Here is a 25,805-nt window from a genome sequence, read left to right on the forward strand (position 1 = left end):
ATTATTTTGAAGCTACACTATACTCCAGTGACTTTACAGCCCCATGTGTCCCTGTAATTATCACAATGGCTTCTATAGTTGAGATTTTATTTCCATTAAACAGATAGGAATATTGGCTCGGAGTTCAGAGGGTGAAATGACCTTCCCAAGGCCACCCAGTTGAAACATAGGAGAGTAGGATTTGAATCCTGGTTGATCGGGTGCTATTATCTTCTCACCGCTCCACTGTGAAATTGTTTTGGCTTAAGAGAACCAGAGGGCAGAGGCTGTGGGCTAAGCTGCCTCTTGGGCACCCTATCAGTGCCTTAATACTACCAGTTGTGGCTGCCATTATTTTCCATGTTGGGTGGTAAGTATTGGTGCCAATATCTTATCTCTAGCTGTTTGAAGACAGCTATCATATCTGGTTTCTCTTGGTACCCACCACATTTCCTCATAGGTGACAGGGTTCTTGAATACTCATTGGATGGGTGGTGGACTGATGGAAGATTAAAGAATGAAGGGAAGGATGGGTGGATAGAAGAATGGATGAATGGTGAAAGAATGGATGAACGGAAGGATGGATGAGGAGTGGATGAATAAATCGAAGGATGGATGAAAGGATTTATCTCTGATTTTTGAGGGCAGAAATCATGTGTGGTTCCTCTTGGTACTTGACACAGTTTCTTATGGATGGTGGGGTTCTTAAATACTTATTGGATGAATGACTGATGGATGGATAATAAGAGGATGGATTGAATGAATAATGAATAAATAGAAGGATAAATGAATGGATAGATGAGTGGATAGATGGCTGGTGAAAGATGGACAAAAGGATGGGAGAATTGATCCATGGATGGCAGAATTGGTGGAAAGATGAATGGGTGGATGAATTGATGGGTGGATGAATGGATGATGGAAGAAGATAGATGAAAAGATGGATAGATGGAGGAATGGATGGAAGAATGGTGGAAGGATACATGGGTGGATGGGTCGATGAATGGATGATGACAGAAGGGTTGGTAAAAGGATGGCTGATGGATGGACGGATGCATGAGGGAATATTAACAATGTAGAGTATCATTAAGCCGGAAAAAATTTCTCAGAAGGTAATATTTTCAGGAAAGTTTGAAAGCCAATAAATAACAAAAGTAAAAGAAGAGAATTAGAACATTCTCAAGATGTTTGCTTAATTAATTTATTACTGCAGGTCTAGCATGGTGAATGAATGTCATCATCATCATCATCATCATCATCATCATCAATTGGCCAACGTTTATTGTGAATTATCTCTATAGCACACATTGTCTTAAGCATTTTGTATCTTTCATCTAATTTAATCCTCCCAACAACTCTATGAAGTAGATCTAGTTATTAGCATCCCCATTGTATAGAGGGGTAAGCTGTGAAGTACCTTATTAAATGTCACTCTGCTAGGCACCAGTGAAATATCCACACAGGCTTTTAATGACTGGAAAGCCAGCGGAATTAGAATGCCAACATCAGGAGGCCCCTGCCACCATGCTTTGCTCTATAGATGTTCAATAAATTTGGTAAGTCAATAACTACCCCATAAAATTAATCCATTCCTAAGACAGCCATCTCATTGTTGTAGATTTTTTATTTTGTGATTTTAAACTGCCCCCTGTTGCTTCACCCAGGATGTTCTATCTTTTTTAAAAAACGTTTTAACTCTGCATGTTTTTGTGTGAGCATATGTGCATGCATATACCTGTGTATGTGCACATATGATGTGTGTATATTATGTATACATATATACACATCTATAATGTAAACAGGCATGTGCACATATATGTATATACACATTATGTATGTGCATAGATATATATGTATAATTACTGTTTTTAAAATGTATTGATACACAATAATTGTATATATCTATTGAGGTACATGTGATTTTTGTTTTCCATTATTTATTTATTTAATAGACATGGGGTCTCACTATGTTGTCCAGGCTGGTCTCAAACTCCTGGTCTCAGGTAATCCTCCCACCTCAGCCTCCCAAAGTGCTGGGATTACAGGTGTGAGCCACTGATGTGATATTTTGATACATGTGTATAGTGTGTAATGATCAAATCAGGGTATTTAGGATATCCATTACTTCCAACATTTATCATTTCTTTGTGTTGGGAATATTGCAACTCTTACTTTCTTGGTATGTACATAATTAAATTGTTTTTAATGATGTAAGTCACACATCTGTGACACAAACTTAAATCGAAAGAAGTCTCTTATTTACCCCTGGTTCCCACTTCCAGAGGTGATTGATATCAGTGGCTTCTCACAGGCCCGCTCAGGAAAACGCTCTGTGCATGTATGTGCATGGGGAACACAGATGCATTGGATGAATGATTGATGGATGGATGATAAGAGAATGGATTGAATGAATCATGAATAAATAGAAGGATAAATGAATGGATAGATGAGTGGATAAGTGTCTTGCTGAGAACTACAAGGCTCTAAGTGACTTAGGTTTTCGAGTGTCACCGTCTTTTCGTTCCTCTGCACTTATCCCAAAATTGGTAGTCAGCAGCTTCCAGTAAAATCTCAGGGATGGCCTGAGTGCAGTGGCTCATGCCTGCAATCCCAGCACTCGGGAGGCTGAGGCAGGAGAATCGCTTGAACCAGGGAGGCGGAGGTTGCAGTGAGCCAAGATTGTGCCACTGCACTCCAGCTTGGGACGCAGAGCAAGACTTCATCTCAAAAAAAAAAAAAAAAAAAAATCTAGCGTGTATGCTGTCTCCATAAATAGTAATGAAAATATCTGGCTTGTGTGTCCCCTCTGACATTTACACAGTGCTTTCCAACATCTGCTGAATGTATAAGATCCCAAGGTGCCGGGCGCGGTGGCTCAAGCCTGTAATCCCAGCACTTTGGGAGGCCGAGACGGGCGGATCACGAGGTCAGAAGATCGAGACCATCCTGGCGAACATGGTGAAACCCCGTCTCTACTAAAAAATACAAAAAACTAGCTGGTCGAGGTGGCGGGCGCCTGTAGTCCCAGCTACCTGGGAGGCTGAGGCAGGAGAATGGCATAAACCCGGGAGGCGGAGCTTGCAGTGAGCTTTAGATCCGGCCACTGCACTCCAGCCTGGGCGACTGAGCGAAACTCCGTCTCAAAAAAAAAAAAAAAAAAAAAAAAAAAAGATCCCAAGGTAGAGTTTATTCTCCCTCATTTGATGATTGGAAAAACTACCCCCACATTTGCCTGTGGTTTGACTCCAAAACTACAACAACCCTTTATCCGACCAGCCAAGAAACAGTGGCAAGTGGCAGGATGCTGGTCCCAACAACCCCAGGGCTCAGGACAGAGGGTTCTCCAAGCATCTGAACCTGCCAGTGCCCAAGGCGTAACTTGGTCCTCACCTGGATGTTCCAGACGTGGGTGTCTGGCTATTAGGGTTTGTTTTCCAGTTGAATAATTATTTTGAACAGCCCTAAAATATTTTCTATTAATATCCATAACTTGGTCTGTGCAGAGTCATTAACATTCCAGACCATCTGTTGCTACCAATTCTTCGAATTTGCACGAAACTCTTTATTGCACAAGGAAGCAAGCCATGTAAATAGCTGGGGATGGAGGGATCATCCCGGGCAAAGAGAAGAACGAGTGCGAAGGCCTTGAGGTGGCTTCTGCAGGAAACAACTAAAAGGCAGATAGAGGAAGGAGAAGGAAGATAAGAAATGAGCTTTGAGGGAAGGCATGGTATGGACTATGGATTGTATTCTAAAGGTGATGGAGGATTTTGAATTAATAAACGCCACCCCTCCTCACTTTTTTTTTTTTTTTTTTTTTTTTGAGACAGAGTCTTGCTCTGTCGCCCAGGCTGGCGTGCAATGGTGCGATTTTGGCTCACTGCAACCTCCACCTCCTCAGTTCAAGTGATTCTCCTGCCTCAGCCTGCCAAGTAGCTGGGACTACAGGCACCCACCACCACGCCCAGTTAATTTTTTTTTTTTTTTTTGTATTTTTATTAGAGATGGGATTTCGCCATGTTGGCCAGGCTGGTGTCAAACTCCTGACCTCAAGCGATCCGCCCATCTCAGCTTCCCAAAATGCTCGGATTACAGGCGTGAGCCACTGTGCCTGGTTCACACCTCCTCACTTTAATCCCTTCTGTGGCTTCTGGTTGCTTCTATTCTATTCTATTCTATTCTATTCTATATATTTTTTTGAGACAGAGCCTTGCTCTGTTACCCAGGCTGGAGTGCAGTGGTATGATCTTGGCTCACAGCAACCTCTGCCTCCTGGGTTCAAGCGAGTCTCATGGCTCAGCATCCGAGTAGCTGGAATTACAGGCACCCACCACCATGCGGAGGGAATTTTTGTATTTTTAGTAGAGATGAGGTTTTACCATGTTGACCAGGCTGGTCTTGAACGCCTCACCTCAGGTGATCTGCCTGCCTTGGCCTCCCAAGGTGCTGGGATTACAGGCATGAGCCACTGCACCTGGCCTTCAGGTTGCATTTAGAATCTGAGGGAGAGGCCAGGCGCGGTGGCTCAAGCCTGTAATCCCAGCACTTTGGGAGGCCGAGACGGGCGGATCACGAGGTCAGGAGATCGAGACCATCCTGGCTAACATGGTGAAACCCCGTCTCTAATAAAAAATGCAAAAAAGTAGCCAGGCGACGTGGCGGGCGCCTGTAGTCCCAGCTACTTGGGAGGCTGGGGCAGGAAAATGGCATAAACTAGGGAGGAGGAGTTTGCAGTGAGCTGAGATTAGGCCACTGCACTCCAGCCTGGGCGACAGAGCAAGACTCCATCTCAAAAAAAAAAATCTTAGGGAGGCACTACAGGGTCCGGTCCCACCCACATCACCATGCATCTCTGTGACCTTGCTCCTCCTCACTTTTTGCAGAGACGAGGTGTCACTGTGTGGCGCAGGCTGGTCTCAAACTCCTAAGCTTAAGCCATCCTCCTGCTCAGCTTCCCAAAACACTGGGATTATAGGCATGAGCCACTGTGCCCAGCCTGGGCCCTAGCCATGTGGGTCCCACTTGCTCCTTGAGCACATCTAGCTTTTTTCATCTCAGGCCCTTTCCACATCGGCTTCTCTGGCCTGGATGCATCCCCCACCCGCATACCTCCAGCTCCTCTCCCGTCTCCCTCCTCCATCTGTTCCTCCAGGTGTCAGCTTACCTGTCATGTCTCAGAGGACCCTCCCCTGACCTCTCAATCAAAAGTGACCTTGTCCTAGTTATTCCTGAGACTCGTCCACAGCAATGATCACAGCAAATAGTTGTATTTGTTTCTGGTTTCTTCACCTCATGTCTCTCTCCTTGGTAGACTCTCAGCCCCACGAAGGAAGGTACTATGCCTGCTTTACCCACTGCTGCATACTCACTGTGTAGCCCTGGCCCCACATCTTGTAAATGCTCAATAAATACGCATTCCTGAGTGGATGCATAAAGCAGGCATCAGGAAAGAGCCCGTACTGGGCACAGTGGCTCATGCCTGTAATCCTAGTGCTTTGGGAGGCTGAGCAGGAGGACAGCTTGGGCTCAGGAGTCTGAGACCAGCCTGGGCAACATAGTGAGACCTCATCTCTACAAACAATAATCATAGTTTAAAAATTAACTGGGTGTGGTGATGCGTGCCTGTAGTCCCAGCTACTTGGGAGGCTGAGGTGGGAGCATCACTTGAGCTGGGAGATGGAGGCTGTAGTGAGTCATGATGGCACCACTGCACTGCAGCCTGGGTGACAGAGCAAGACCCTGTGTAAAAAAAAAAAAAAAAGAAAGAAAGAAAAAGAGAAAAAGAGCTCAGCTTTGTAGAGGAGAGAGGCTGGAGGCTGCATATCCGTGAGGGAACAGGATAACAGTTGAATAGTTGAGAAGAGAGATGAAAAAGACCTTCGTTTAGTCTGTAACAGCAGAGGCAGGAAAAGCGGAGAGATTCGAGAGCTTCAGAAAAGTGAAGCCAACTGACTGATAGAACACAGCAAGAGACAGCGACAGCAGATCTGCACTGGGGTCTACAACCCAGGCGGTTGGGAAGAACATAGTGTAATTAAATGAAGTAACATGGGGGAAGGATCACATATTTTGGGCTGTATCTCAAAAGCCAAAGCTTGGAATTTGAGATGTTTGAAGGACATCTAGGTGGACATGTCTGGGAGCCAGTTGAGAATACAGTCCCGGCTCTCAGAAATGAAATAATATTATATGAACAATACCATTTTGGATAATATTTATGAGTTCTTAGCACATGTCTGGTCCTATGTTAAGCCTAGAGGCAGCATTGTACATTACTTAAGAGCTCAATTTCTCTGAACCGAGTCAGATTGTTGGGGTTCACCTGCAAGCTCCCCTACTTACATGATCTGTAACCCTCAGCAAGGTGCTTAAGCTTACTGTGTGCCCCATCTGTGCATATCTGGGGTGGTAATGGTACTTACCACGCTGGGCTACTTCCTATCTGGATTATCGTGAATTTAGAATGGTGTGCAGCACTCAATGAGTTTTATCTGTTTTTTGTTTTGCTTTGTGTTTTGAGACAGAGCCTTGCTGTGTCGCCCACGCTGGAGTGCCGTGGTGCGATCATAGTGCACTGCAGCCTCGACCTCCTGGGCTCCAGTGATCCTCCCACCTCAGCCTCCTGAGTAGCTGGGACTACAGGCACGCACCACCATACAAGGCTAACTTTTTAAAATTTTTGTAGAGATGAGGTCTTGCTATATTGTCCAGGCTGATCTCAAACTCTCGGCCTCAAACAATCCTCCCATCTTGACCTCCGAAATCTGTTATTTTTTTATGGTTGTCATTAATCGTCATAACAAGGGTGAGCGGTATGCAGGATTAGTATCCAGCCTCCTGAACAGCTGGGACCACAGGCATACACCACCATACCTGGCTAATTTAAATGAAAATTTTGTAGAGATGAGGTCTCACTATGTTGCCCAGGCTGGTCTTGAACGTCTGGTTTTAAGCGATCCTCTGCCTTGGTCTCCCGAAGTGCTGAGATTACAGGTGTGAGCCACTATGCCTGGTCTATTTTTTAAATCACTGTGGATAGAAAGAAAAATGGCATGTATGATGTCAAATCTAGGAGCTAGTGGGAAGAGGAAGGGGAACTGCGGGATGAAAATTTTTGTCTTCTTTCATTCCAGAGAGAAGAGGGCAGCCGAGATGACCCGATGGTCCAGTTACCTGCTGGGATGGGCGACCTTCCTTCTCTGTTCCTATGAGTCGAGTGGAGGTGAGGACACTGACAACGACGGGGAGGATTTAGAAACTGGAAAAGAATGAATGGGGCAAAGCAAAGATTCCTGGAACCAAGTAGGGAGGAGATGGCTTAGCAAAAATCTCAGAAGAGGCTGGGTGCACTGGCTCACACCTGTGATCTCAGCACTTTGGGAGGCTGAGGCTGGCAGATCACTTGAGGTCAGGAGTTCCAGAGCAGCCTGGCCAACATGGTGAAAACCTGTCTCTACTAAAAATACAAAAATTAGCCAGGCATGGTGGTAGGTGACTGTAATCCCAGCTACTCAGGAGGCTGAGGCAGGAGAATCACTTGAACCCAGGAGGTGGAGGTTGCAGTTAGCCGAGATTGCGCCACTGTACTCCAGCCTGGGCGACAAGAGCAAAACTCCGTCTCAAGAAAAAAAAAAAAAAAAAAAAAAATCTCAGAAGACCTGGGGTTTGGACCTTGAATCTGCCACTTCTTTTCTCTGTACATTTGGTCAAGCCATAACCTCTCTGAAGTCAGTTTCCAGACTGAAGGAAAAATAATGGCATTTATCTCATGGGGTTATTTTGAAGATTAAATAAAATAATGGGCACCAGAATCTTTCATAATGCTCAGCACCTGGAGGGAGGAATGTGAATATGTTGATTAAAAGGCAAGTTATATGATCCCAATGAACTGAACCCTCAGACCCCAACCTGGACACCCTAATTATATATTAATGTATCTCAGAATCTAAACTAATCACTAAAACACTGCAGGTAAGCACAGAAACAGAACAAGAGGAGACCTTGCTTACAGGTCATTCACTCAAGCCTTGGTGAGTCATTTGTCACAATTAGAATCTTTTTCTGCCTGACAGATCGTTCTCTTCTGGATAAGGCTCAGGAACCATTTACATATTGATGCACCTTGATCCCACATTCTTTATTCCAGAGATTCCTAACCTGGGGTCACTGAGTGAGGATTAGAGTATATGAAAACTTGAATTTGCATTTTTTAAAAAATGTGTGTATTTATCAGGGTAGTGAGAATAGCTATTGTAAGAAGCAAACTCCAAACTCTCAGCAGCTTAATACAATAACATTTTTTTTTCTTGGTTCTGCAAAGTGCCAGAACCAGATGCATCCAGTCAGGAAACAATGCTCCACATGGTCATTCAGGGATCAAAGCTTCTTCCGTCCTAGGGACCCACCATCCCCTTGGGTTTCAGAATCTGCTGAGGTTTCTTTGCTTTTAGCTCGTAGACAAGGATCAAGAGAGTCTGGAGGATCTCGGAGGAGAGGGTTTTTTGTTTCTTTGTTTTCTTTTGGCCAGGACAGGAAGTGACATTCATCACTTTCTCCTACTTCCACTGGCTAGAACTGATACAGCTCTTACCTGCAAGCAAGTCTGGGAGATGCAGTGTAGCAGTGCATTTGGGAGGAAAGTAAAACTGATTTTGATGAACACACAGCCATCTCAACCATAAGGGCAAATGAATACTCTCCTAGAGAGAAATTGTGGGTTCTCAAAGAACTGACAAATTCCTAAAAGATTAGGAACTCACAGTTTATTCAGACAAGGAACAATGTAATTGATGGGGTATCTACTTTTCTAGTTATAATCTCAGTTTTGTCATGCTCCCTGAGACCACACCCGCATACTTGTGGTGAAACTCAGTATTCCAAGTTCCCTTTGAGTGTATTTACAGACAAATTTATTTAGTATACACTTACTGAGTGATCTTTAAGTTGCAGGCATTATGTTATGGATCAGAAGTGCAGAAATAAACAAAACCTAGACCCTCCACTCAGAGAGTTCACAGTAATTGGGAGTTATAGACACATAAATGAATTATTTTTTTAAAATTGGCAACTGCATTCATTTATAGTGATTGACTCTGAGTATTATAAGTGTGAGGAAGAGTATTGACCCAGACTGAACCAAATCTTCATGGATGAATAGCAGGGACTAAAGCTGGGAAGAGGGGAAAGGCATTCGTGGCAGGGTGAAGGGCAGGAGCAAAATCCCAAAGACGAGAAAGAACATGGAGTAAGGTCAAGGGAATGTTAATCAGGGAGTGAGAACAGGCAGGTCAGCAGGGTCTGGATTATGGAGGATTGTAACTCAGTTAAGAAGATTAGGCCATCTGCTGGATTACTTTGCAGATGGCTAATAGTATTCATTATGCACTGATTCTTACTAACAACTCCCAAAGATAACCTTAATTCCACCTACAGGGGCGTCTGCCCTCCTCCTCAACACAGTATCCTATATACTCAGTGGTGTTTGTGATTGAGGCAAAGCATTGATAACGACAATAATGATAGTGATGATGACAATGATAATGATGAGGATGATGATGATGATGACGATATGACGATGATGACAATGATGATGATAATGATAATAATCGTGACAATGATGATGACGATGATGATGGTGACAATGACGATGATGATAATGATGATGACAATGATGTGATGAGGAGAATAATGATTATAATAACGATGATGACGATGACAATGACAATAATGAGGTTGATGATAATGACACTGATGATGACAATGATGATGATGACAATGACAATGATCATCATCACATGATGATGACAATAATGGGGTTGATGATAATGACACTGATGATGACAATGATGATGATGACAATGATGATGATCATCGTCACATGATAATGACAATAATGAGGTTGATTATGATGACAATGACAATGATGATAACGATGATCATGATGACAATGACAATAATGAGATTAATGATGGTGACAATGACTGATGATGATCATGACAATGACGATGATGATCATTATGATGATGGCAATGACAATAGTGTGGAGAAGGATGATGATGATGGTGATGGTAATGATGATAATGAAAATGATGATCATAACTAATATTTGTTAAGCAGCAGCCATGCTCCTGGTACTCTTCTAAGCACTTTCCTGATTTAAACTGGTTTACGTTTCACAAAAATAAATACCAAACAGTTCTGAGAAACAGAGGTGAAAAATGCAATGATATTTAAGTACTCCTAATTGCATCACCCCGTTGGTGCGGTTCAGAGATGGAAGTCTGTCTTCTCCACATTCTCCCAACCCATCCCTTGTCCCCATAATGACCTACGTCAGGTTATACAGGACAAGAATCTGATCCACAAGGGCTGTGGTTACCATGTTACAGACCTTGAAGACAGACACCATGTCTTGTCCGTCTATTAGGAGAGGACTAACTATTGTAGCAACACCCAAACGTCAGTGGCTTGACTCAACAGAGGTTCATGTTGAACTCATTCTACAGTCCAATGTGGATGTTCGGTGGGAAAACTTTTTGTTGTAATCCAGAGAACAAGATCCTCTAGTTTGTGGCTCCACTGTCCCCCAGGCCCTCAGTATTCTCTGCTCAGTCCTCAGAGTTTCTCAGCCTAGGCACGATTGCTGTCTGTGGCTGGATAGCTTTGTTCTGGGGAGCTGTCCTGTGCATTGTAGGATGTTTAGCAATATCCCTAGCCTCTAACTGGCAGATGTCAGTAGCAGCCACTGGTTCCTTTCCCCTATAAGTTGTAACAACCAAAAATGTCTCTAAACCTTGGCTAATGCCCCCAGGAGGTCATAATTGCTCCTCCTTCTCTATTAAGAACTGCTGCTCTATATTCAGCTGGTTGGCAGAGGAAGAAAATAGCATGGAGGATTGTTTGGGACTTTTTAAAGCCAGGAAATGGTGAGCATAATTTCCACCCATAATCCATTGCACACACACACAAATCGCCCACTGGAGTATCTCACTCATAGTATTCTATCATTATATCTTTGAGGGAGGGAAGGAAGCAGGAAGATAAACGAGATTAGAGCAAGGAGCGAAGCTGTGACTCTGAACTAGCAGATGAGCAAGTTGAGCTCTCATCCCAGTTCTGCTCAAACGAAGCGATCAACTTTCATTAGTCCTTATTGTACGCGGGTTTTCACGTGATGAGGAATCTGGGATAGAATAGCATTTCTTTCTTTTAAAAAATTTACACATCAAAATTCTGCAGAACACCATTTTTGTTTTGGTTTTTTGTTTTGTTTTGTTTTCAGTCAGGATCTCACTCTGTCACCAGGCTGGAGTACAGAGATGCAATCGTGGCTCACTGTGGCTTCAACCTCTCAGGCACAAAGGGTCTTTCTCCCTCAGCCTCCCAAGTAGCTGGGATTACAGGGCACACTACCATGCCTGTCTAATACTGTTTGTTTTTTGTAGAGATGGGGTTTCACTTTGTTGCCCAGGCTGGTCTTGAACTTGTGGCTAGAAGTGATCCACCCACCTCTGCCTCCCAAAGTGCTGGGATTACAGCCATGGGTCATCGTGCCTGGCCAAGAACAGCATTTCTTGATATATTTCAGGGACCATTAGTCTCTAGTGCTATTGAATTGTGAAAAAAAAAAAAAAAAAAAGGACAACTCAATATACTGTATACATCAATTCTCATTTTCATATTAACTTTTCTGATGAGTCCTTCATTAAAGAAACCTGTTTAACTTTGTCTCACGTGGCATTTTCCAAACTTATTTTATTCTTTCTGTTGTTTCTTGATCAAGTAACTATTCTAGGTTCTGTGCGTATACTGCACAAAAAAAACCAAAGTTCCTGTACTCATCGAGAAGAATAAGGACATTGAAAGTTGTCCCCTCAATATTTGCCACATCTGGGTGCCACCAGTACTATTATTTACTCAACATTTTTCTTTAAATTTGCTCACTTATCTTCACTTTAAAAAAATTCATTTTAAGAGTTTGGTTAACATCAGTATTATAATATAAAAAAGCACTACCACTTTCCATAAATAGGAAATATGACCAAAAATAAATACTGTACTATGAAAACAAAATCTCATTATTAAATTCTGCTAGGCTATTGTCCGAACAAAGCTTTAAGCCTGAGTCCTGCCCTCTCTCTCTCTCTCTCTTTTGTTCTTGTTAAAATGAGAGATTATTAAATATTAGAGATGCGGTAGAGAAATACTAGTATTAAATTGAAGCTTTCTCTTTTGCGTAAGCAGAAGGACTAAAAGGACCACTGGAAAATGATGTTTTTTCCAGTTTATATTTCAAAATTATTTAATGTGTGTCCCTACATAACCTAATGTGGTCTTGTGATCCACCAAAAGTTATTTTGTGTAACGTTATTGGCCTCCGATTTTATACTCTGAGCAACAGTAGTCTCAGGGAACAACATACCTTGGTTGTCTGGGTTGTGTATGAAACTCTTCCCCAGTGCTCCTGGTTCCATCATGAATTGGATACTCCCTGATATGTCATTAGGAAGTTGGATGCTAAGCCTAGGTGTGTAGCCTTCAGGCCCCCATGAGAACTGTCTCAGTCTGTTTGGGTTGCCACAACAAAATACCACAGGCCAGTCATGGTGGCTCATGCCTGTAATCCCAGTACTGTGGGAGGCCAAGGCGGGAGGATCACCTGAGGTTAGTCTCTACTGCTATTGAATTGTGAAAAAAAAGAAGGACAACTCAATATACTGTATACATCAATTCTCATTTTCATATTAACTTTTCTGATGAGTCCTTCATTAAAGAAATCTGTTTAACTTTGTTTCACGTGGCATTTTCCAAACTTATTTTATTCTTTCTGTTGTTTCTTGAGCAAGTAACTATTCTAGGTTCTGTGGATACACTGCACAAAAAACAAAGTTCCTGTACTCATTGAGAAGAATAAGGACATCGAAAGTTGTCCCCTCAATATTTGCCACATCTGGGTGCCACGAGTACTATTCGAGACCAGCCTGGCCAACATGGCAAAACCTCATGTCTACTAAAAATACAAAAATTAGTCAGGTGTGGTGGGAGGCACCTGTAATCCCAGTTACTCTAGAGGCTGAGGTAGGAGAATCGCTTGAACCCAGGAGATGGAGGTTGCAGTGAGCTGAGACCAGACCACTGCACTCCAGCCTGGGTGACAGAGTGAGACTTCATCTCAAAAATAAAAAATAAAATAAAAAAAGTAAATAAAACAAAATTTAAAAAGTACCATTGACTGAGTAGCTTATAACCAATATAAATTTCTATCTCCCAGTTCTGGAGGCTGAGAAGTCCAAGGGCAAGGCACCAGCAGTTTCAGTTGCTGATGAGGGCCTGCTTCCTGGTTCACAGATGGTGCCTTCTTGCTGTATCCTCACATCATAGAAGGGGCTAGCTACCTCTCTGGGTTCTCTTGTAAGGGTTCTTATCCCAATCATGAAGGCTCTGCCCGTACGACCTAATCACCTTCCAAACGCCCCTTGTACCATGACCGTGGGGGTTAGGATTTTAACATATGAATTTGGCAGGGGGACACAGACATTCAGATCAAAGCAAGAGCCAAACCAAGACTCATCCTTTGCTAATTCATTGTGATTCTTCCCTACTCCCATTTTCTCCTTCTGCCCTTCAGGGATGCACGAGGAATGTGTCTTTCCTTTCACCTACAAGGGATCTGTTTACTTCACTTGCACCAAAATTCATAGCTTATCCCCTTGGTGTGCCACCAGAGCGGTGTACAATGGCCAATGGAAGTACTGCCAGAGTGAAGGTGAGCGGTATCATGTTGTCCCTGCCAGTGGCCTTTGACTAGGGTGGATCACAAAAGAGAATGTGTGACTGTCTATGACATGATCACATTTTTGCAGACGAATTATAATACGTATGCTTGCATAGAAAAAGCTCTGGGATGCCAGACGCTGAATGCTAATAATGGGTAATAATGTTAATAATGATAGTGTTAAAAATGGTGCTCTCTGGATGAGGGTCTTGTGATATTGTAAGACTAGTTGACCCAATAGAACCATCCCATCTTTATGTCTTTCTTAATTTTCTAAATTAATAAGGAAAAAAGAAACAAAGTGTAAGAAAAGGGATTTGAGGCTGGGCGAGGTGGCTCATGCCTGTAATCCCATCAAAACTTAACTACTAATAGCCTACTGTTGACGAGACAGCTTACCAGTAACATAAACTGTCAATTAACACAGATGTTGTATGTCTTATGTATTATATACCATATTCTCATAATAAACTAGAGAAAATAAAATGTTATTAAGAAAATTGTAAAAAGGAGGAAATACATTTGCTCTCCATTAAGTGGGAATGGATCAGCATAAAGGCCATTAGCATCATCTTCACGTTGAGTAGGAGGAGGAAGAGGAAGAGTTGGTCTCACCATCTTGGGATGATAGAGACAGAAATGATGGAGGAGGTGGAAGGGGAGGCAGGAGAGGCAGACACATTCAACAGAACTTTTTTTGAAAAACACCCACGCCCGCTGGGTGCAGTGTCTCACACCTGTAATCCCAGCAATTTGGGAGGCCAAGGTGGGTGGATCACCTGAGGTCAGGAGTTTGAGAGCAGCCTGGCCAACATGGCGACACTCCATCTCTATTAAAAATTAGGAAAAAATAGCTGGGTGTGGGTGGCAGGCACCTGTAATCCCAGCTACTCAGGAGGCTGAGGCAGGAGAATTGCTGGAACCCGAGAGGCAGAGGTTGCAGTGAGCCAAGATCTCGCCATTGCACTCTAGCCTGGGCAACAGAGTGAGACTCTCTCAAAAAGAAAGAAAGAAAGAAAGAAAGAAAGAAAGAAAGAAAGAAAGAAAGAAAGAAAGAAAGAAAGAGAGAGAGAGAGAGAGAGAGAGAGAGAAGGAAGGAAGGAAGGAAGGAAGGAAGGAAGGAAGGAAGGAAGGAAGGAAGGAAGGAAGGAAAGGAAGGAAGGAAGGAAGGAAGGAAGGAAGGAAGGAAGGAAAGAAGGAAAGAAGGAAGGAAGAAAGAAAGAAAAAAGAAACTCACGTATAAGTGGACCCAAGTTCAAACTCGTGTTGTTCAAGAATCAGATGAATAGGCCATAGGCAAATGCTTGACAAAATAATGCATAAAATCTCTTCTGAACCTTACGTCTGTCCTGTCTTGTGATGGTTGATTGATGATCAAATGACTCTGTCCTGTGAATGACTAGAGGACGTCGAGCCACTCACGAACTCTGTTCCTAACAGATTACCCACGCTGTATCTTCCCTTTCATCTATCGAGGAAAGGCCTATAACAGCTGCATCTCCCAGGGCAGCTTCTTAGGCAGTCTGTGGTGCTCGGTCACCTCCGTCTTCGATGAGAAACAGCAGTGGAAATTCTGTGAAACGAATGGTGAGCCCCTGTAGCAGGGATGTGTGGTGGGAGGGAGAGTGGACAGCAAGGATCATCTTGAGGGGAGACCGGGCAAGGTAGAGACCAAAGCAGCAAGGGGGAAGTGCTTACAGGAGCTAAGTATCTGCTCAGAGAGTTCACTATGACAACTGCAGACAGGGGTATCCCGAGGCCATTTGCCCAGTCCCCAATCCAGCATGAAAAGACCCATGTCCTGAGAACTGAAACAATGAGCTGAAGTCCTGATATTGGCTTCTAGTATTTCTGTTTCTAGAACTGACAATAGTGAGATTCACCCATTGACAGATCCAACCTGCCCTTTCTTTCTTTTCCTTCTTTCTTTTCTTTTCTTTCTTTCTTTTTTTCTTTTCTTCTTTCTTTCTCTTTCTTCCCCTCTTCCTTCCTTCCTTTCTTTCCTTCCTTCCTTCCTTCTTTCTTTCTTTTTTTCTCTTTCTTTCTTTCTTTCTTTCTTTCTTTCTTTCTTTCTTTCTTTCTTTCTTTCTTTCTTTCACTTTCTTCCTCTTCTCTCTCTCTCTCTCTCTCTCTCTCCCCCCCCCTTCCTTCCTTCTTTGTTCTTTTTCAGGGTCTTGCTCTGTCACTCAGGCTGGAGTGCACTGGTGTGATCGCGGGTCACTGCAATCTCTGCCTCCCAAGTTCAAATGATTCTCCTGCCTCAGTCTCCTGAGTTGCTGAGACTGCAGGTGCCCGCCACCACACCCAGCTAATTTTTGTATTTTTACTAGGGACAGGGTTTCGTCATGTTGGCCAGGCTGGTCTCGAACTCCTGGCTTCAGGTGGCCCACCCGCCTCGGCCTCCCAAAATGCTAGGATTACAGGCATGAGCCACCATGCAGGGCCCCGACCTGCATTTCAATGCAGCCTAGCATCTTATTAAGTCTACACACAATCCCAGGTGAATAGTGACCAAAATTCATTCAATGCCCTCTATGTACTACACTGATCTAACAGATTTGTATACAATATCCTGAATCTTTCTATAGCAGCTCTATGAGCTGCTATTCTCCACCACCCATTCAATAAATTGTCCCAGTAAAACTGAGCACTTCCCAGGGTCACAGTCATAGGCTATATTAGAATTAGAGCTTGAGTTCTAGTCCATACGGTTCCAAAGCGCACGCTCTCTCCTTAAGTACTGTTGCTTCCACAGAGACAAAAATCCATGAAGGCACTTATTCCTAGGCATGCTTATTCTTGCATAAAAATCTTAATTCTGTTCTTCCCTTAGCACTCAACAAATCTTAATTCTCTCTAAACCTTAATTTTATTCTAGTCCTAATCATCCACCATTTGCGTTCTTTACTATAAACCAACACTAACCTTAAATCTCACTATAGCAGGCCGGGTGTGGTGGCTCACGCCTGTAATCCAAGCCCTGTGGGAGGCCGAGGCAGGTGAATCACCTGAGGTCAGGAGTTCAAGACCCGCCTGGCCAACATGGCGAAACCCCTTCTCTAATAAAAGTACAAAAATTAGCGAAGCATGGGTGGCACATGCCTGTAATCTCCAGGCAGGAGAATCTCTTGAACCCAGGACACGGAGGTTGCAGTGAGCCGAGATCGTACCACCGCACTCCAGCCTGGGTGACAGAGCGAGACTCCATCTAAAAAAATAAAAAATAACGTCTCGAAGTGGGGAGGGAAAACTCAGCATATTGATGGGGTCTTGGGGTCTTGTCTAAGGTGGGTCTCTCAGTGGGGGATGTGATTTGGATTGTGTAAGGATCATGATGTAATAGTTAGGGTTGGTGGTCACAGCAAGGTGAAATGACCAAAGACGGGGTTTCAAAGAGTCTGGAAGAGTAAACAGTGTTTTGACACAGTCTACTGAAAAAGTTGAACGGTCTGATATTTATGTAAATAGCTTTTCTAGAGGCTTCTGGAATGAATAATAAGGCTATTTGCAAGATAAGAATCTTCCGGGACAAGAATTTCCTAGCTTAATAGAGTCAAGGTGATGGCGACCGCAGAACCGTGAAGTCACGTTAATGGAGACAGTAAGCTGTGTGCGAGTTGATAATTTTGGCTCTCACTTCTCCATAACATCCAGATAATAATGTCATCCAGAAGTTGCTTGGAGAATCCAATGCTATGTTGCCTTTCATGGGATAAAGCGTGGGACAGTTTTTGTGTCATAAATGGAAGCTCTTTTCAGCTCCTCTTCTTGACCTGTAACCTTTCCATAATCATTTTCAGAGTATGGGGGAAATTCTCTCAGCAAGCCCTGCATCTTCCCCTCCATCTACAGAAACAACGTGGTCTCCGATTGCCTGGAGGATGAAAGCAACAAGCTCTGGTGCCCGACCACAGAGAACATGGATAAGGATGGAAAGTGGAGTTTCTGTGCCGACACCAGTAATCTGGGGATGGGAGTTGGGTGGGTGTGGGTGGATTCTTTCATTCATCTGCTCAACAAACACCTACTGAAACCACATTGTGAGCCAGGCACTGAGTTGGGCGCTGAGGATCTGGTGTTGAATCAGGCAGACAGAGTTCTGGCCTCGTGAATAACGTCAATGGTGTGATATGCCACAGGCTTTAAAATCCAAGAGAAAGGTGCCAAAATGAAATGCTCGAAATGTTAAACACCTAACCGTGATGCAAATACAGAATAAACACATGCTAAGGCTTTTAAAAACCCTAGCGTGAGCCAGGCATGGTGGCTCATGTTGTAATCCCAGAACATTGGGAGGCTGAGATGGAAGGATCACTTGAGGCCAGGAGTTCAAGACCAGTCTGGTCACATAGTGAGACGCTGTCTCTACAAACAAAACAAAACAAAACACAACAAAAATAAATAAATAAATAAATAGCCAAGTGTGGTAGCACGTGCCTGTAGTCCCAGGTACTTGGGAGGCTGAGGCGGGAGGATCACTTGAGCCTGGGAGGTTGAGGCTGCAGTGAGCTATGTTCATACCTCTGCACTCCAGCCTGGGTGACAGAGTAAGACCTTGCCTCTAAAATAAATAAATAAGCAAACAAACAGTGAAATCACCCGACAAAAGGCTCACACATTTGGAAAACGTACTAGACTGCCAAACTGCACCTGTTCACAGTAGGAGAGCTGAAATGACCCGGAAGAGCATCCCCTTGTTCCCCTCAGCTGAGAACATGTGTGTCGGGAGATTCAGACTTCCTCTCTGTGTGTGTGTCCACAAATGGCCGCAGAAGCGTCATGAGTGTCGATTTCGTGAGTCATAAAGTTTAGCAAGTAGACGCATTTGCACCTGTGGAATCATGAAAGATGAGGACACTGGGATTGGTCCTCTGAGACAAATCCTCTATCCACCAGGTCCTCCTGGTGACCAGCGTTCTCCTTCTCCCTCCTTCCTCCAGCGCCCTCTGTGCTTCCACTCTGCCCTTCTTCCCTATTCCAGTGCCCTGCCCTATCTTCCAGCCTTTCTCAAGTCCTACACTCTGATAGCTTCTGAGCGAAGAAAATACCCAAGGCCCAGTGGAAAGGAAAGGGAAGTCCTTGGGCAAAGAGGAACTATAAGGAGTTATAGGTCTGCACCACTCCAGGCAAGGGGTCAGGCGAATAGCTGTGGGTGGGGATGTGTGTTGTTCCAACAACTCGGGAATTTCCTAAATAAAATAAATTATTTCTCAGCTGGTCATGGGAGAAGATGTGACAGCAAAAATTGAGACCCATTTACCCTCTGTTGCCTCAAGCTGCTGTGGATAGAGGTGTCCAGTTCATATTATTTATGGGGTCATCTTTTGTGAGGACATCATTTATATCCTCATCTTTCACGGATTAAACAGGTGCAAATGTGCCTACTCGCTAAACTTTGTCACTCACGAAATCGATACTCGTGACGCTTCTGCAGTCATCTGTGGACACACAGAGTGAGGAAGTTTGAGTTTGAGTTTCCCAACACACATGTTCTCACCCGAGGGCAGTAAGGGTGTGTTCTTTCGGCTCATTTCAGCTCTTGTAACTGTGAACACAAATTCTTCTTTTGCTTAGGTTTGGGTCAGCATTCTGAGCGGTGCCCAGGCAACACCTTCCTATGCAGGGTTTACCCAGATTTTAGATTTTAGTTTTTGTTTTTTTTTTTTTACTTTTTTAATTTTGTTTTATTTTATTTTATTTTTGAGACGGAGTCTCACTCTGTCGCCAGGCTGGAGTGCAATGGTGCAATCTCGGCTCACTGCAGCCTCTGCCTCCCGGGTTCAAGCGATTCTTCTGCCTCAGGCTCCCGAGTAGCTGGGATTACAGGTGCCCGCCACCACACCCAGCTATTTTTTTTGTATTTCTTTTCTTTTAGTAGAGATGGAGTATCTCCATGTTGGCCAGGCTGTTCTCAAATGCCTGACCTCAAGTCATCCGCCCACCTTGGCCTCCCAGAGTGTTGGAATTACAGGCTTGAGCCACCACAGCCAGCCGCTTTTTATATTTTAAAGACAGGGTCTCCATCTGTCACCCAGGCTGTAGTGCAGTGGTGGCTCAATGCAGCCTCAACCTCCCAGGCTTGAGCAATCCTCCCACCTCAACCTCCTGAGTAGCCGGGACTACAGGCACACACCTCCATGCCCAACTTATTTTTTAAGAAACTTTTTGTAGAGATGGGGTTTCGCTATGTTGCCCATATGTAGGCTGGTCTTGAACTCCTGGCTTCACGTGATCCTCCAGGCTCAGTCTCCCAACGTGCTGGGATTAAAGGCACGACCCCATCACACTCAGCCCCAGTTTGAAATCTAGGGTGGGTCTGAAGCCCACACCTCTATGACAGTGTGAAACCTGGGGAGTAACCTTTGTCCTATCCCCTTCTGCTTCCTAGGAATTTCCGCATTGGTCCCTGGCTTTCCTTGCCACTTTCCATTCAACTATAAAAACAAGAATTATTTTAACTGCACTAACAAAGGATCCAAGGAGAACCTTGTGTGGTGTGCAACTTCTTACAACTACGACCAGGACCACACCTGGGTGTACTGCTGATGCTGAGGTGAGAGCAGGGACCAACAGTGGTCATTTCACTGATGCAGAGGTGAGACAGGTGCACACCTGGTACGTTTCTGATGTGAAGGTGATTTCTGCTTTTTCCAGCATGTCTGATTAGTGTCGCTGATGTGAAGGCGAGATCTGGATTTTCCAGCATATCTAATTAGCTGAGGTTCCCAGCAATGCGTGCTCTGTTGCCAAAGTTGGGGAAGACTGGAACAACTGCCCAGATTAGAAGGATGAAAGAAATTAGGATTTCTCCCACAAGCAGGAGAGCAGAGGGGAGACTGGCACTTTTTCAGACCCAGAAAGGTATCATTCCGAGTTTCAAGTCTGCGAGGCTTTGGCTGTGGACAATTAGGAAAGTGGAACTTCTCAAAATGGAGTGTGGTAGGAAAAAAACAATCCAGAAAAGGGGATAACTGACCAGCCGTGGTGACTCACACCTGTAATCCTAATGCTTTGGGAGGCCAAGGCAGGAGGATCAGTTGAGGCCAGGAGCTTAAAAACCACCCTGGGCAATGTAGCAAGACCCTATCTCTACAAAACAAAACAAAACAAAATTCGCTGGGTGTGGTAGCACACACCTGTAGTCCCAGCTACTCAGGAGGCTCACTGCAGCCTCCACCTCTTGGGTTCAAGCAATTCTCCCACCTCAGCCTCCCGAGTAGCTGGGATTACAGGGGTGCACCACCACGCCTGGTTTTTTTTTTTTTTTTTTTTTTTTTTTTTTTTTTAGTAGAGATGGAGTTTCACCATGTTGGCTAGGCTGGTCTCGAACTCCAGACCTCAGGCGATCCACTTGGTCACCCAAAGTGCTGGGATTACAGGTGTAAGTCCCCGCACCTGGCCTATCCCTCCTTTTCTTTTCGTCTTTTCCTTCTGCCTGTCCACCAAGGCCAGTGTCAGTGTTCTCCAGCCTAGAGAAATGCCCTTTAAATCTCCTGCATGGATCAACGAACCTCACTGCTCTGTGACTTCTGAAATCTAAAATAAAGAGAAGCCCTTTCATCAGATGTGTAGACAAAACACCATCCCTCCTCCCTTTGGGGTGGAAAACGCTGGTGGTTCTAGCAATGTCTGTCCTTACGACGCACGTGGCTTATGGATGACACTAAATTAGTGGACCCTTCCTGAATTTTGCCTTGGCAATGAAAATCGCCTTCCCGGAATAGAGGAGAGGGAAAGGAGGGGGGTTGGAACTCTGGGAACCGTCTTAACAGGGTAGACATTAAAAAACACCCACAGCAGCCTTCGGTCTGTGGCTAGGACTAGGAACAGTGTCCAGCCTCTGACTTCTGTCCATCACAGCAGAACTAGCTCTTTGCCGATCCCCTTCCCCTTACCATAGAGGTGAAGTCGAGGGGCTCATTGTTCATTGGCCTGTTCCTATGAGCCCGGCAGAGGTTGGGGGAACGTCTGATTCTTCTCAGCACAGCTGCGTCCCCCAGCTTCCGACTAAGTCTGGAAAACCAATGCAAAGTCATTTTTAATTCACCTTCCTCTTGGAGCCAATGCCTACTTATTCATTACATTCAGATCTTTGCTTCTATTTTCAAGGAGGGGAGAAACATCTTCAGAGGAGGACCGCCATATTGAGGCTGAGCACGGATTCGTCTTTCTCATTGCTTTTTCAAGCTTAAGTAACCACCTTTAGAAATACCCTCTGAACTACCTGGTTCGATCAGCTGGTCCTTTGTGAAGAACGTAGAGAGAATGCGGCATAACCACCAATAAAGGAGACTTGATTTAACCCTGGGATCTGCCTTCTCTGCTTCCTAAGATGAGAGCGATGGTGAATGTGTGGGAAAGGAATGGTTGGTGGCCAGGCTGTCGAGTCTCACGGTGTGGAGAGGTCAGACTCTCAGGCCAGAGACCTCTAGGAGTCGTTACAGCCTGCTCTGTCTTCTGGGGGAAATCAGATTTGGGTGGGGTGTTTGTAGGTACTTACTAAATTATTAATAAATTAATTAGGAAGTAAGCAGAGGATAGAAAATTCACCGCAGGACTGCCTCAATCATTCCTCCCCTGTGCCCGTGGCAGATATCAAGAACTGATTATAGAATCTGATTCCCTCTCAGCCCAGATGGAAACTCACATTGTTGTTCTCGTACTTTCTTCTTCTTCCTTTCACTCTTCTCCTTCTCCATTTCCTTCTCCCTTCCTCTTCCCTCTCCTCCTCCTCCATCTTCTCCTCCTCCTCCCTCTCCTTCTCCTCCTTCTTATCCTCCTCCCTCTCTTCGTCTCTCTTATCCTCCTCCCCCCTCTCCTCCTCCTCCCTCTCCTCCTCCTCCTCCCTCTCCTCCTCCTCCTCCTCCCTCTTATCTTCCTCCCTCTTCTCCTCCATCTCCTCCTCCTTCTTATTCTCCTTTCTCCTCCTCCTCCTACTCTCCTCCCTCTTCTCCTCCTCCCTCTCTTCCTTCTCCTCCTCCCTCTTGTTTTTCTTCTCCTCCTACCTCTCCTCCTTTCTCCGCCTCCCTCTCCTCCTCCCTCTTCTTCTTCTCCTCCTCTCTCTTCTCCTTCTTCTCCTCCCTCTCCTCCTCCCTCTTTTCCTCCTCCCTCTCCTCCTTCCTCTTCTCCTCCTTGTCCTCCTCCCCCTTCTCTTCTTTCATCTCCTTCTCTCTCCTCCTCCCTCCTCACCCTCTCCTCCTCCCTCTTCTCCCTCTCCTCCTCCCTCTTCTCCCCCTTGTCCTCCTCCCTCTTCTTCTCCTCCTCCCTCTCCTCCTCCCTCTTCTCTTCCTTCTCCTCCTCCCTCTTCTCCTCCCTCTTCTCCTGCCCACCTCTGTGCCTTCCTTGTGCCCGTATTCTCTTCCCCCTTGTCTTCCTGAAGGCTCCTCCTCCCTTCACTCATTGTCCGTGGAACTGCCCCTGTGATGGAGATGGATGTGAGCTTCCCAGATCCCCCCTTTAATAAAGGACTTGCTGCCCAGCTCCGGCGAGTGCTGTCTGCAGGCAGCCTTTGGTGGTCAGCCCAGATCAGAGATGGTCTCAGCTTCAAAGTGGCCTCCATCACCCAAACGATGCCCTTCCCAGGGCAGGTCACAGCCAATAACTGACCAATGCTGGGTTTAAAGGCCTGGCTATTCCTATCCAAGTGAGATAACTCAAAAGAGCTACATCCAGAGCTCCTGTGGGTTCAGCTGAGGTTGTAGAGCCTGAACCGTGGTTCAACCTCTCCCTCTGTCCAATCCCAGTTCCTTCCCTTCTTAATTTATCCCAAAGAAACTCTCTGATAAGCCTCCTGCCTGCTGTCTCTGCTCTCAGAGGTGGAGCCCTGGGGAACCCAACCTGAGACAGCTCACCTTTGAGTGATGCCCATTCTCTCCGGGCGTGGTGACTCACACCTGTAATCCCAGCAGTTTAGGAGGCTGAGGCAGGAGGATTGCTTGAGGCCAGGAGTTTGATACCAGCCTGGGCAACATAGCAACACTCCATCTCTACAAAAAATACAAAAACTAGTTGGTTGTGGTGGCTTCACACCTATAGTTCCAGCTACTTGGGAGACCAAGGCAGGAGGATTGCTTGAGTCCAGGAGTTCGAGGCTGCAGTGAGCTGTGATTGCACCACTGCACTCCAGCCTGGGTGACGGAGCAAGACCCTGTCTGAAGAAAAAAATAGAGATGTCCTTTTTGACCACTCTAATTAAGCCCCTTCCCCAAATTATCTTTGTATCTAACCATACCACTTTATCCTCAAAGTATCCATCCCAATCCGAGCTTCTTCTAATGGATTTAATTTTTTTTTTTTCTCCCTTGGCACTGGAATGTAACCTCCAAGAAAGCAAAAGACCTTATTTCTGGGCACATTCCAGTACCTAGAATAATCCTGGGCTTATAGCATGAAATTGTGATGTCCAATACAGTAGCCACTAGCCACAAGGAGCTAGTTACATTTAACTTAAATAATTAATAGCGTTCCTTATTAATATGGTTTGGCTGTGTCCCCACCCAAATCTCCTCTTGAATTGTAGCTCCCATAATTCCTATGTTACCTATTGATGTGGTTTGACTGTGTCCCCACCCAAATCTCATCTTGAATTATAGCTCTCATAATTCCCATGCTACCTATTGATGTGGTTTGGCTATGTCCCCACTCAAATCTCATCTTGAATTGTAGCTACCATAATTCCCATGTTACCTATTGATGTGGTTTGGCTATGTTCCCGCCCAAATCTCATCTTGAATTGTAGCTACCATAATTCCCATGTTATCTATTGATGTGGTTTGGTTGTGTCCCCACCCAAATCTCATCTTGAATTGTAGCTCCCATAATTCCCATTTACCTATTGATGTGGTTTGGCTATGTCTGCACTCAAATCTCATCTTTAATTGTAGCTACCATAATTCCCATGTTACCTATTGATGTGGTTTGGCTGTGTCCCCACCCAAATCTCATCTTGAATTGTAATTTCCACATGTTGTGGGAGAAACCTGGCAGAAGATAATTGAATCATGGGGGTGGTTTCCTTCATACTGTTCTCGTGGTAGTGATTACATCTCACAAGATCTGATGGTTTTATAGGGGGAAACCCTTTTCTCTTGGCTCTCATTCTATCTTGCCTGCTGCCATGTAAGACGTGCCTTTCACCTTCTGCCATGATTGTGAGGCCTCCCCAGCCACATGGAACTGTGAGGCCATTAAATCTGTTTTTCTTTTTCTTTTTGTTTTTTTAATTTATTTTGAGATGGAGTCTCGCTCTGTTGCCTAGGCTGGAGTGCAGTGGCGCGATCTTGGCTCACTGCAAGCTCTGCCTCCTGGGTTCACGCCATTCTCCTGCCTCAGCCTCCTGAGAAGCTGGGACTACAGGCGCCCGCCACCACGCCCGGCTAATTTTTTGTATTTTTAGTAGAGATGGGGTTTCATCGTGTTAGCCAGGATGGTCTTGATCTCCTGACCTCGTGATCCACCCGCCTTGGCCTCCCAGAGTGCTGGGATTACAGGCGTAAGTCACCGTGCCCGGCCTATTTTGACTTTTATTTTAACTTTGCATTGCTGGAGTGTCTTGCTTTGGGCTGAGATTAGGAGGAATCTCTCTTTTTTGTTTCATAGCACAGATTGATGTCAGGACATGAGAAATGGAACAGACTTCCCATCTAACAGAGACATCGTCTCTGGGTGGCTCAGGACAGACCAGCGTGAAGGCAGGGGGCTTCCAGGAAAGACTTCGCAACAACCTGGCTGAACTGGGGATTTGGGGGATCCTGTCATCGCTCTCTTTGCATGATGGCATTTTTTCCCGGGGATTAATTCCCCAGGGATCAGCTTGCTCGAAACCTTGATAATCCAGATTTGTGGTTTAATTCAGTCCCCTGAGTATCTTACACAAGGGAAGGGATGTGGGAGGCGGGGGGTGGGGGGGAGAGAGAGAGAGAGAGAGAGAGAGAGAGAGAGAGAGAGAGAGAGAGACACCAGACAGTGCTTCCAGGAAATCAGGAAAAGGAAGGAGTTGACTTTGAATGCCACTTGCATGAGCCATTTCTAAGCCCAGCCCCAACAACAACTCTGT

The 25,805-nt window shown here is 44.9% G+C and overlaps 1 protein-coding gene and 1 long non-coding RNA gene across 2 annotated transcripts; one reads left to right on the forward strand and one right to left on the reverse strand.

Moving 5' to 3' along the window:
* Positions 1–7,128: 7,128 nt before the first annotated feature.
* On the forward strand, positions 7,129–22,058 carry ELSPBP1 (epididymal sperm binding protein 1). The gene is made up of 6 exons (XM_005589720.3): positions 7,129–7,198; positions 13,604–13,741; positions 15,191–15,337; positions 17,551–17,709; positions 20,139–20,303; positions 21,860–22,058. Exons 1-5 carry the CDS (start codon positions 7,129–7,131, stop codon positions 20,294–20,296), a joined length of 672 nt encoding a protein of 223 aa, XP_005589777.3. The 3' UTR covers positions 20,297–20,303; positions 21,860–22,058.
* LOC135968378 (uncharacterized) lies at positions 20,297–23,903 on the reverse strand. Its single transcript, XR_010583073.2, has 3 exons — positions 23,602–23,903; positions 21,646–21,763; positions 20,297–20,521 (listed from the first exon to the last, which is right to left on the reverse strand). It is a non-coding gene; the product is annotated as an uncharacterized lncRNA (long non-coding RNA).
* Between the last annotated feature and the right edge of the window lie 1,902 nt (positions 23,904–25,805).

Source organism: Macaca fascicularis, chromosome 19 (assembly GCF_037993035.2).
Source record: "Macaca fascicularis isolate 582-1 chromosome 19, T2T-MFA8v1.1".
Classification (NCBI taxonomy): Eukaryota; Metazoa; Chordata; class Mammalia; order Primates; family Cercopithecidae; genus Macaca; species Macaca fascicularis.